General features: G+C 41.3%; 1 protein-coding gene across 1 annotated transcript in view; it reads right to left on the bottom strand.

The window, feature by feature from the left end:
* Positions 1-1,246: 1,246 nt before the first annotated feature.
* CASP10 (caspase 10) overlaps positions 1,247-12,735 on the bottom strand; it is a 39,797-nt gene continuing 28,308 nt past the window's right edge. Inside the window, exons 6-8 of the mRNA XM_024564252.4 lie at positions 10,843-10,951; positions 9,470-9,962; positions 1,247-6,359 (exon numbers count right to left, since the gene is read on the bottom strand). Coding sequence (XP_024420020.2) covers positions 6,206-6,359; positions 9,470-9,962; positions 10,843-10,951 — 756 coding nt within the window. The 3' untranslated portion in view covers positions 1,247-6,205. The remainder of the gene's footprint in view (positions 6,360-9,469; positions 9,963-10,842; positions 10,952-12,735) is intronic.

Below are 12,735 nucleotides of genomic sequence, written 5' to 3'. Positions count from 1 at the left end.
GCCAGGCCAGGCTGAGATGACAGGGGCGGCCTCAGCCTCCCCTGCCCTCTCTTCCCTGTCCTGCCCCCAAAGAGCAATTCCTGAACAAATCACTTGCATAAGAATCCTCCTCTCAGGATGTACTTCTCAGTACCTGACTGAAGATGGGCATTTGGGGGTTTTGTTTTGGTTTGGTCTTGAAAGAATGGGGAATCATAGCATATTTTGTATGCTTAGGGGAAGATCTGAGGGAGAAGGGAAAGTTAATATGGCAGGAGAGAAGGAGGGCTTCGGGAGTGATGTCCTTGAGTAAGCAGGATGGGATGGTCCCTACAGGGGAGGAGGCATGGACTCGTGGGAGTGGCACAGACAGCTCACCCATTGCTGACAGGAGAGAAAGCGGCAAATAAGGGTTAAGTGCAAGTGGAGCAGGGGACTTGGAGATGGAAGATGGAAGTTTCTTCTGATTGCTTCCCTTATTGAATGCGTGGGACCATCCCATGAAAGTGAGGAGAGTGGAGGGAGATAGGGGTCTGAGGAGACAAAAGAAGTTGAAAAAGTCCAAGAGAACAAAAGAATAATGCAACTAGGGAAAGTGTCACAGGACTGCCAGGAACCAATGAAAGCCTGTCTGAGGTTTGTGGTCGTCAGTTTTAAAGGAGACCTGTCTGGAAGAGTGTATGTTTTTACAGCAGCCACAGCCAGGAATTCCAGAACAACTGTGGTGTTAGCAGACACATGAGATTAACCAGAGTTTGGATTCTGCCCATGAGTAGGAACGAGGGAAAGGCAAGGGTGTTTAGGGTGGGTGCAAGAGAATTTAATGATGACACATGGACTATAGCTGGGTAACGAGGAAAGGAGGGAAGAAGGGAGGGAGGGAAGGGGAGGTGTTGACATGGAAAAGATGGCAGATACGGTTAACGGACTAATAGAGGCCCTGGGGGGCGGGGCACTGGAGACTGTGGAGGCAGGGTCCTGGAGGAAGGCAGATGGAAAGGTAGCAGGTGGTTGTCGGAGAGGGAGGGACAGGCTCAAAATTGAGCCTTGGGTGGAAGTACAGATATTGATCACAGCAAAGTTTACTGGTTGCATGATTGGGAAGACATGGAAGTTAGTGAAATAACGGCAGAGTGTCCACCAAAGTGGAATTATAAATTAATTAACTTTTTCTTTATGTGTTCTTGTATTTCCCCAATACTCCACAATGAGCATACATTACTATGTAGGCAGGAAAAATGTTATTAAGTAAAATCAAAGTCATTAATCAAAGGAAAACAGAAAGAAGTCACTTTGTTTATTTATAAGTCAATGACTACTATCTACAAGAATCTGGTACACAAAGATCATAGCGTTATTCCTGATCCAGAATTGTACAAGTATTCCCAAGCATCTGGCATAGAATCACTTAAAATGAGACCAACTGAGAAATGTGAGTTTCACAGTGTATGCACTTTGCTTCAAGCAATATCTGTTTTAAAATACATACATATTTGTATTTGTTGTACTTGCATTAAGAAACCTATATGTTATTTACGAGATGAGGAGATAGGAGGACTGGGCATACAGTAGACAGAACTGGACGTGAGGCTTTTCTTGGGCACCTTTTTATATTTTCTTATGTTTGAACATACAAAGATATTACCTGTTCAAAATAAGCTTAAACATTAAGAATTAATACAATTTAATAATTTTAATAGAAAAACTCTTTTCATAAGTTGTACATGCAAAAGTTATGTTAAGAAATGATTGTGTTGACAAATGAGTCTTTAAACAGGGAATTTCCCCTAGTACTTTTTTAAAAGTTTCATTTGCAAAAATTTAGTTCCTGTTCTAAGTTATAAATGTATCACTATATTCTTAACACAACCTTGAAAGAAAACTGCAGACTTTGACAACCCATACTCTCCCAGAAAAAAAGTTAAATAACTTTTCTCAATATGCAGGGTCCAGCACAAATAACGCCCATTTTTTATTACAAAATCTTTTATCTCAAAATCATTAGCCTGTAATTCTGTAATATAACAATATCACACTCAAGCACACCATATGATGTTTTAGGTGAAATGTTCAAATTAAAACTGTAAATTATTACACCCATAATATTATTACCCTACCAACCACACTCAAGCAAGCCTCACTTCTGCCAGACCCTGTATACCTCCCTAGAGGATAATTATACTTGTTTTATATGGCTCCAGAGTTTAGAATGAGAATAAGTGGTTTTAAGTACATTCTAAGGAAGTGGATTCAAATCCGACAGAGAAAAGAATAATTAAAGCTGACCAAACATGAAACCAGGTGGCAGTTTGCAAAGCAGTAGATACGCAGGATTGCAAATCCTCCACTAACAGTTGTGAGAATTCAGCAAGTCACTCAGCACACTGAAGGATGGACCACAGAGTCTCTAGGGTTTTTTAAGCTCCCAAATCCATGACTGCATGAGGTTTGAGTTCCTTTTGTACTGGAAGAGTCAGGCAGAGGTGGAGGATAATGGAAAATTTGCAACCCTATCGTAGGTGAGAGGATGGATTAGAACAGGTTTCAAATAAATTAACCACCGGCACCTGACAATGCACCTGAGGACCTGGAATCATAGGCCCTCATCCACGCTACATTAAGAACTTTAACGTACAAGCACATGATGTAATATACAGATCATGTATCACAGAAATGTTCACATGAAACTTATGTAATCTTATTAACCAATGTCTCCCCATTTAACTTTTTTAAAAGTTCAAAGTAAAGTTCATCACTTTCTGTGGACACCAGGATGTGAGCACAGAGACCGTGGCAGAACTCAAGTATAAAGTGGTCGTAACAGGAAAGCCAGGATGCAGTTCTATTGATTTTTAAGATGATACCCAAAAGGAATTACAACATTTAAAAGTGAAGGTGGAAGACTCAAAGACCCTGAGAATAAATCCGCAAACTCCTATGGGCCCGCGAATTCTACGTTAAGAACAACTTGACTGGGTCACTCAGAAAGTATCTGACCTGGAAGACTTTGTGAGTTAGATGTGGTGCAAACGCTATCTATAAAAGGAGCTAAACTTCTAGTTTGGCTGACCTTGGTGGAGACTTGATCATTGATAAAGGCTGTTTATTCAGCAGCATTTACCACTGTGTTATACTGGTCGGTGTCTATTCTGATTGGTCAGCATCCACAGTGCATCAGTTGCTTATATGTTTGCATTACCTGAACCTTGGCAGATATAATGTATTGCTAAGGGGCATCCCCTTGATATCAAACCTGCCCATCATCAAGGTAAGTCCCTGAAGTAGAGGCCAGTAAAAGGCTGTAGTGACTAATAGCTCTAATAATAATAAATAACCATAGCACCATTATTAAATAACTAACATTTGCATAATACTCTACCAAATGTTTCTGTATCTTGTTTTGTTTGATAGAAGCTAAACTTCTGAGGAAGAAAGAAGGGAAAAGAAAGAAAAAATAACTACACTTTTTATAGGTTGAGCAAAACTGGGCAAAATGTACAGAAACATCACACAGCCCATTTCCTTCATAAAAGTCTGGACAGACAATAGCTATAGCCAAACAGCTGTGACCAAATCACCTCCTGTCGTGCCCAGACTGTAAATTTACATGCACATGCACACACACACACACGGGACAAGTGTGCACATGCTCCATTGAAGAAAAATGATCCAAGAACAACTTCATTCCTGGTGTTTGTATAGACACCCATGACTCACAGGCATAAAGGCCTGCTGACTCCTGAGTGCTGGCCGGAGGCCTCGGTAAAGAAAGTTCATGGTGCGCTCGTGATTCTAGAAGTTAATCTCGAACACATGCTAAGATCCAGCGAAACAGAAATGTGAGAGACACCGCGGGCCCAGGACCCAAACATCAAACCCCGCATGTTCCTGATGAGGGAGGATTCAGCAGCGGCGCTCTTTTCCAGCTGGACCCGGAGCCAGCAGCCGGCCTGTTGCTGCTGGAGATATTGTGAACCAGTGAGGGAGGAGCCAGCTCTTCACTCACAGGAGGGCAGTGGGTATTGCTAGTGTTGATCTGCAGCTGAGAGTCAGCTGGAATTCGATGTAAAAGAACTCAAACTCTGCTATTTCCATATAGGTTACTACCAAAAGACTCTGCCATCTAAAGGCCTTGTATGCACAGCACCACAATGAAATTTAAATGGTATATATGTATATATATCCACTTATATGGTTATCCCTGTTTAACTATCTATATATCTAAATAGATATCCCTAGATATCCATTAAATATAAACACATACATAAAATGGGGCAAAAATAGGTTTACAGTTGTTTGTATGAAAAACAATACAATTAATAAATAGAAATACAAGAGTAAACTGTTTCACTTACTCACAACTGTAAACCTCCTTTTGCCCAACTCTGTATATATATAATCCTTAATCTCAACAGATAATATTTTCTCTACTTCATAGATAAGGCTCAAAACTACTAGTCTGAGTTAGTGTCTTTGAGCAAAGGAGTCACAGGGCAAAACGGAAACCCAAGGCTTTCATCTCCAGACGCTTTGCTCTTTCCCTTGTACCACACCGCGCTTCCCTTGCATAGAGGACTGCTGAATGGCCAACAGCTGGGTATATCCTGTTGAACAAAGACTATAACCACCAGCTGTTAGCTTTGACTTATATGAACAATAGTTTTAGAAGACCATCCTGACCTATATATTAGATTCATTTCCTTTGCCAATCTGCATTTAAATACATGTGACTACTAGCTACATCATAACAAGGTTCTTATGACTATTTTTCAAAGAAAGCTCACCATAAATAAATTTGACTTTCACAGAAATAATTTACAAAATCAGACATCACCAAGAGTTTTCTTCATTCCCTGACATCTTTGTGAGCATCTGCATATCAAAGGACATGTTCCTAAGTCCTGTTATGCCCCACAACAGTCCAGTTCACTTACATGGGAAAGAATATCAGGTAAACAATAAGTGGCTGAAAGGCTGTAGCCAATTGCCAGGCCTCTTGGGGCCTCAGCTTCCTCATCTATAAATGAAGGCCTTAACCACGGCACTTTCAATCGTCCTCTTTCCAGGAAATAAAAAAGAAAAATTCCTTCAGAAATTGAAAAAAAGAGTTCACATATGTAAAAATGTTCAAAACCTAAATTTTAAGTGTCAAGGCTTCCATCCAGAGCCACCCTACCCACAAGGCATAGCAAGAAACCTCTCTGGTTAAGGAGAGAGCAACACTCCCTGTGAACAGCTTCAGGCCCTCAAGCTGCTTCTCTCATCCTTTGGGGCTAAAGGAGCAGAGTGTGTTGCAATGGGTGGGGCAGGGCGGGGTGGGACGGGGTTGCGGGAGGGAGGCGAGGAGGTGGCTGTTGACTGCCGTCAGCACAGTGCTGCTGCCAACCCTGAGGCCATCTGTCCCTTGGCCAAGTGACAGATGTACTGAAGACTGAGTCCTGATTCACGCCTCACTGGAAGCCAGCACTATTCATTTGTGGTTTCAAGTGAAAGATGCAATAGATTCTTTGCTTTAGTTAGTTTGAGTTTAGAGTTCTGTCACCAGTGTCTAAAAGGTTCTGACCAACAGGGATGTAACGTCAGATTGTAAAGGTTCTGCTCCCAGAGTAGCTGAATGTGTGTCTCTCTTTACACTGAGCTGTCATCTTCCTAGAGCCAACCCAGTTCCCAACCCAAGAGAACTGGTTCTTGCTCTAACACTAGAGCAGGAAATGGGCGTGGCATAAACCAAATTCCCCCTCCCCCAGTAGATGTGCAAAAGAGAAACCTTGGGAAGGGAAGAGCAGAGGTAGGGTCGGCAAACCACGATATCATCATCAGCCAATGCCCATAAAAGGCCATGCAGAGGGGACACAGAATTATAACAGGGAGTGGTCATTTAGAGGAAAAATCTAAGAACATTGGTTCCGAGAGCAAAAAGGAACCTTAAAATGTTCCTGGTCCCAGTTTTCACTTTACAGATACACAAACCAAGGCCAATTACTTTTTTCTCAGGGTGCACAGCTAAAATCAAGACTATAATCCAAGGCACTGATAAAAAGAAAAAAAGTTTTGTAATATTTAGACTTGTTGAGAAAGGGGAAAAGAAAGAACAGAATTTTCTGTGTCAGAAAATAGAGCATTTCTTATTACTAGATCGATGGACAGGAGGCCAGCTCGCTATCTGTCAATGATTTCCTATTCGATGTTGGAAGTTGGAAGAGAAGGTTCCTTTCAAGTCTAAGAGTCAATGAAAACTCACTAAAAGTTCTTCCTGTGGCACAGGGAATATGACTTTTTTACGTAGTGTGAAAGCAGGTTGAGGCATCTGTTTCTTTGTTCCCCCTCGTCGACTCACATCATCATTGACAGCAGTGAGAATGGATAAGATATCTTGATGTCTATAGGCAAAGAAGAAAATATATTTTCAATCAGGAAATCAGGTACTAGGTCTTAGAAATAAGACCCTAAAATATGTGTCTTTTTCCTAGCCTTACATGCGCAGATTCTAACTGGAATCTCACCAAATATAAAGAAGTACTTCTGAAATTGAAAAACAAATGCTAAATTATATAAAGTTTTCAATTCTACATTCAGTGTTTAAGAAAATTATAATAATTACACCTTGCACTTTAACATCTTTAGTCCATAAAGGAACTTTACATATAATTATTTCTCCATGTTCTTCCTTCAAACCGGTAGATGATAGATAGATAGATAGATAGATAGATAGATAGATAGATAGATAGATGATAGATAGATAGATAGATAGATAGATAGATAGATAGATAGATGATAGATAGATAGATAGATGATAGATAGATAGATAGATGATAGATAGATAGATATAGCAGGTGATGGGGATAGAGAAAGAGAGCATACTATTAATAATATCCTCTGTATTCTTGGTTTGGGGAGGGATACAAAGATAAATATGATACAATTCCCAATCTTAAACACTTAAAATGCAGACATAAAACACGTACCAAGAATAGCATACACACCAAATTCATAATACAAAGCAGAATGTGATCAATGCCATATGAAAGGAAAGTCAAAGTTCCATTGAAAGTTCAAAGGAGAAAGACAGAACTTCTGGCTGGGAGCAAAGAAGGCTCCATAGAGGAGATAACATTTGAACTTGGGCTTGCAGGATGTGTAGCACTTACCAGAATGAATGTTCCAGGGGTGGGCAATACATATTATTGGAAGCAAAGCAAAGGCTCTTGAGACAGACTTTAAGTTTGAATCATGGCTCTGCCTCTTACTGATTATGTGGTCTTAGGCAGGTCACTACTTACTATGCTTTAGTTTTCTTGGCTCTAATAAGAGTACCATAATAATACTCACTTTAGGGACTGCTATGAGATTAAATGAGGTAATTTATGTAAAGCATTTAGAACCCTGGCTACAATATTCCACTGACCATCATTTTTAGTGTTGTTAGTAGTACTGATTTGGCCAAAGAGTTTGTTCGGTTTTTCTGTAACCTGGTTCTGGTAGAGCTTAGTTGTCTTTAACTTTATTGGAAAACATTTTGTTAGATTGTATTGTGACAGCTGTCCTATCAGCGTGAATTTAAAAAAAAAATCAAAATTGGTGAATTTGGGGGGAGCCATTTTAATACTGAAGATGGAAGAAAATATGCAACATTTTCAGGATATTATGTTTTATTAATTCAAGAAAGGTAAAAACACAACTGAATGCAAAAAAAAAGATTTGTGCAGTGTGTACAGAAGGTTCTGTGACTGATCAAACATGTCAAAAGTGGTTTGGGAAGTTTCATGCTGGCAATTTCTTGCTGGATGATGCTCCATGGTTGGGTAGACCAAAAGAAGTTGATAGTGATAAAATTGAGACACTAATTGAAAGCAATCAGTGTCATATCATGCAAGAAATAGCTGACATACTCAAAATATCCAAATCCACGAAGTTATTGGTGAAAATGAAAAATGTGTACTTTATTTTATAGAAAAAAAAATATGGACTTTTTGGCCAAACTAATATCACTACTACTTCTCATCTTCATTGTTACTTTTCAGATAGGAATGCAAGCCCTGCCTGGTTCTTAGTCCTTTCATCCTGTTTCACCTGAGCTGTTATCTCTGTCCCGAAATCTTCCTGTGGCTGACTCCTCCTTCTCAGTGTTGGGTCACACTTGAACTACCATCTCTATCAAGAAGTCTTCTCAAGTAGCTCCTTGCCCCCACTCTCTCTATCATTATCCTGTTTTGCTTTCTTCATAGCAGGTATCACTGCCTGAATTTATCTTAATTTAAATATTCACTTACTTATATTTTTATTATATGTCTTCCCCTCACTGGACTGTAAGCTCCATGGAGAAGAGATGTTTGTCTCTCGTGTTAACAGTAGTTGTCCCTCTAGTCCCTAGCTCAGTACCTAGTATAGCAGGCATACAGTATCCCCTTGAAGCCATAGGACATTGGCCTCTGATGGTTTTGGTGGGGATATAGAGGTTGGTAAAGAGGGGAAAGCTTAGGTAACTCAAGGCTCCAATTCTGATTCCCTGTCTTAAATTCCCAGAAGAGCATTGTGGCCATTTCTACAAAGGGGACTCAGGAGTAGAAGCTCCTAGAGAGGGCTGAGAAGATGAATTCAGGCCTGTTGTTTGGGTTGTAAGGTCCAAGGGCAACACAAAAGTAGGATGTCTGGCAGGCTGTGAAAAAACATGCAAGACTGACCTTAAGAATGAGGTTGACTTGACCAGTCATTCATTGGTCCAGCAAAGAGTTATCAAGCTCGACAATGTTTCAGATACTATGCCAGGCACTCAGGTTATGAAATTGAATGAAGTTACCCCTCTAGAAACTCAGAGATGGTAATTTGGGAGACATTTAATGGAGGTCCCAGTGGCTTCCAAGTATAGCTAAAATTGCTAAGAGGGGCTATCGAGAGATAGCAGAGAAGGAGGCTCAGGGCCTTGGTGAAGGCCCATTTCCAGGGTACCAGGTAAGGAGCATGTGCCAGAGACAAGAAGGAAAGTTGTCAGAGCAGAGGCAAGAGACCAAGAATATGGTCCGAAGCAGCACATAAGCACTCAGTAAATGAGTGACAGATAAATGAATAATGGAAGGAACAAATAAAAGGCCCCCTATGCCTTTATTCACACTGCTCCCTCTGCTTAACAGGTCTTTCTCCCCAATTAGAAGTTTCCCCTGATTCTCCAAGTCTGGATGAGGGACAAGTTCTATGTGTTCCCGTGACACCTGTGCTTTACAATATGTATTTACCACTAGGGGATGCTCTTCCCATCTACTTGTCTGTCCATCTAGATTGTGAGCACCTTGAGGGCTGGGACTGTGTCTTTTTTTTTTTATTCCATATCTTCCTTTCCAGTTATATACTGGTGGTATTCAGTACAGGTTTGTTGGATGGATGGATGGATGGATGGATGGATGCACAGGTGCATAGATAGATGAATGAACAAGTAGGTGGATAGATGGATGGATGGATAAACAGGTAGGTGAATTGAACAACGTGAAACTCTTACCTTGGGACCCAGTCCTTCAAATAATTACACAGAGATTGAATATACCAGCTTCCTTCTGTGGTGTGACGAAAGGATACATAGCCAGGGACAGTGGCCAGGCCAAGAAGGAAATCTGCCTCAACAGGAATACTGTCCTGAGGGGGAGTCTGTTTTGACTCAGAATTTACAGCATCTGCCTCAATGAATACAGGAGATTGTATCTCTTCACCTTGACAGGCCTGAATGAAAAAAAGTTTGGGTTTATTAGCCAGACCAGGGCACTGCTGGGCTGTGAAGTGAGACAGGATCTCTCGAATGGGAATGAGGGCCTCATCTGAAGAGTACACAGCTCCATATTTCCCATGAGTCAGAACACAGAACACAAAGCAGTCTCCTTCAGCATGGCCTGGATGACTCTGATACATTTTCAGAAGCTCCTCTAGTTCTGGTTTAGTCACATCAACATGTGTTTGTACGAAGAACCCAAGCCACTGAAACACGTGCTTCAGGCAGTCTGTCAAAAGAGAGGTGGGGGGGAGAGAAAAGAATGGAACAAAATGAAATTGATTGAAATGAAATAAAATGAATTGGTTAAAAAATGCTAATAGTTATAAAAATTGCACAGCAAGTAGCTTGAAGCTTCGGATTTTTTTTTACTTTCCTGACAATAAAATTTTGTAAGTAACCTGACTTTTTATAGTACCCACACACCTATCACAAGGGTCCTGAGGGCCAGCAGAGGCCAGACTTCATTCTACATCACAGATGAGGGAGCGGAGGTCCTGTGACTCTCCCTCAGTCACAAACCTGGTTAGCGGTGGAGCCAGAGCTCAAACGCAGGTTTTCTCATACTGACCCAGCATGCTCACCCCAAACCACAGAATTGTAAATGGTCAGGGATTCTTTTCGCTCCTTAAGCCAGTTGGTAACACCCCAGGTGCTGTGGTCTGAAAGTGCGTGGCTCCCCCAAATTCATATGTTGAAATCCTAACCCTCAAAGGAAGGGTATTAAAAGTGGGGCCTTTGGAAGGTGCTTAGGCCATGAGGAATGAATGCATAAAGAGACCCAAAGAGCTCTCTCTTGCCTCTTCTGCCAGTTGAGGTTAGAGCAGCTAGAAGGTGGCCATCTAGGAAGCCAACTCTCACCAGACACTGGGACACCAGAGTTCCCAGCCTTCAGAACTGTGAGAAGTACGTGTTTGCTGTTTATAAGCCACCCAGTCTTGGTAGTTTGATATGGCAGCCTGGATGGACTAAAACACTAGGGCTGAGAAACATTTCAAATATCATCCTTACATTTAATGGAAGATAAAAATTACCAAAAGAAAATATGAAATAAAAATTATTTTAAGATCCCCAACTTGCATTTGTTATACACTTAAGGCCTTTCTTACCAGCATCTTTTTGGGTCCCTTTTCTCTCTCTCAGTGAGGGAAAGTTCTGGTTGTTGATAACAACACAGTGGCCTCTATATTTACGATCCATCCTATACACAGCTTCCTCCTTGGAAGAAGAGATAAAGCCACTTATTAGGGAATCCTCATTTTAAGAGTTTAATGTTTCTAACCTATCACCTAATTGATCAGAGAATTCTCCAGATCCTGGCCCTGGCCTGGAATTAATCAATTGCCAGGCCCTAATTAAAATTCAGACTTCACCTCCTTTAATTGAAGAATGTTAATTCTTAGTGTTAAATAACAGACTATGTACTTTAACTTTGGAAAACCCAGGGTTTATGCAAAAGCATCCTCCTTTTTGGATTAGCAAGGTAAAGAAACCATAAGAAAGTACCTAACAAGACAACGACACTATCAAATGGTAAATTTTTTGTCAGATGGTGAGAATCAGTGATCCGATTCCTCCAAAACCAGAGAAATCTCTTTGGTAGAGATCACAGTGGGAATTGTAAAACGTAGGCAGTTATTCCTGAAGGCTATTGTAAACATCATATGATTACAAATTATCTCAGTTGACTTCAGCGGGGCTTCTGTGTGGCTAAAATGATCTGCAAAACATGACACCTCTTGAATCTAAACAGAAAAGAAGTGGCATCGGTCAATAAAAAGAAATTTCCCTTTCCCGAAATAAATAAAGGGGAACAGCATCCCCTCTATAGCCCAAGGCCAACACACTCTGATGGCTATAGAAAAAGGTGGGAAAGACAGAGGTAACCACAGAGAGTGGAAGAAGAACCTAGACGAACACATAGGAATCTGAGCCCTCAAAGTCATTAATGGCTGGACCCCTGCTGGTTTCAGAAGTTAGAATGTAAGCAGATGGTCCCTACATCTCCATGGAGACCAGGGTTACTCTGTCACCTAGAAAGAGAATTACTCAGATTCTTCAAATATTTTTCCCCCAACACTCAGATGGCCTTACACAGGATGAGTTGAGAGTCAACATCACATGCATCTGCTCAGATGCTTCTGAAGGAAAGCTTGGTTAGGTGGAGTCAGCATTTGTCTGTCACTGGCTAGAGAGAGGCTGACCAGAGACCGAGGAGAAGAAAGAGCAAATAAAGAAGCCCAGAGACCCAATCTGGGAAGGACAAAAAGCAGTCCATAGCCCTGGGATTACTTAGTTACGCTTTTGGTATTAGCTGAGGATGCAGTACTTTGAAGGGTTCCTGCAAACTCCCTGGTTCCTCTAAATAAGAATCCATCATAGACAGGAAGCCAATGATGAGCTATTTGTCACATGACAGTAACAAGAAAATTTCTCTTGAAGCTTTTCTTCTCCCACCAGCCAGATTTCAGTAGAATCCAGCAAACTCTGCCCTCGTCTCTGAGGCCTGAGTTAGTGATTAACTCTGGTTAAGGGTCAGTCCTGGGTGCTCAGCTCAGGCTGAGCGAGTCCAGCATCCTGCAGACCTGAAAACACACTAAAAAGGACCCGAGCTGTAGTCACACGGAGCACCTGTACATTCTTCCGCACCTTGGGAGAAGGTAACATTCCAGGGAAGTCAGGCCCAAACTTTGAAACTGCAGAATTGCAAAACTGAAAGAACCTTGTTTATTTTTCAAGGAAGTGAAGGCGTTGCCTAATCTCCTATAGCCACCCAGCAGTACAGCCAGGTCTTCAGAGTGCAAGCTCTGTAGTCAGACTGCTGGGTTCAAAGCCCAGCTCCACTCCTTTCTAACCACATGACCTAGAGCAAAGTGCTAGACTTGCTGGGTCTTGGTTTCCTCATTGTTAAGTGGCAATAACAGTGGTAGCTGTGTCCAGGTGATTGGAGAATTAAAAGAGATAAGCCCTAGAAAACTCTTAGAACAATGCCCAGCACATGA

This window comes from Desmodus rotundus, chromosome 2 (assembly GCF_022682495.2).
Source record: "Desmodus rotundus isolate HL8 chromosome 2, HLdesRot8A.1, whole genome shotgun sequence".
Lineage (NCBI taxonomy): Eukaryota > Metazoa > Chordata > Mammalia > Chiroptera > Phyllostomidae > Desmodus > Desmodus rotundus.
This window is presented reverse-complemented; position numbering and strand designations above follow the sequence as displayed.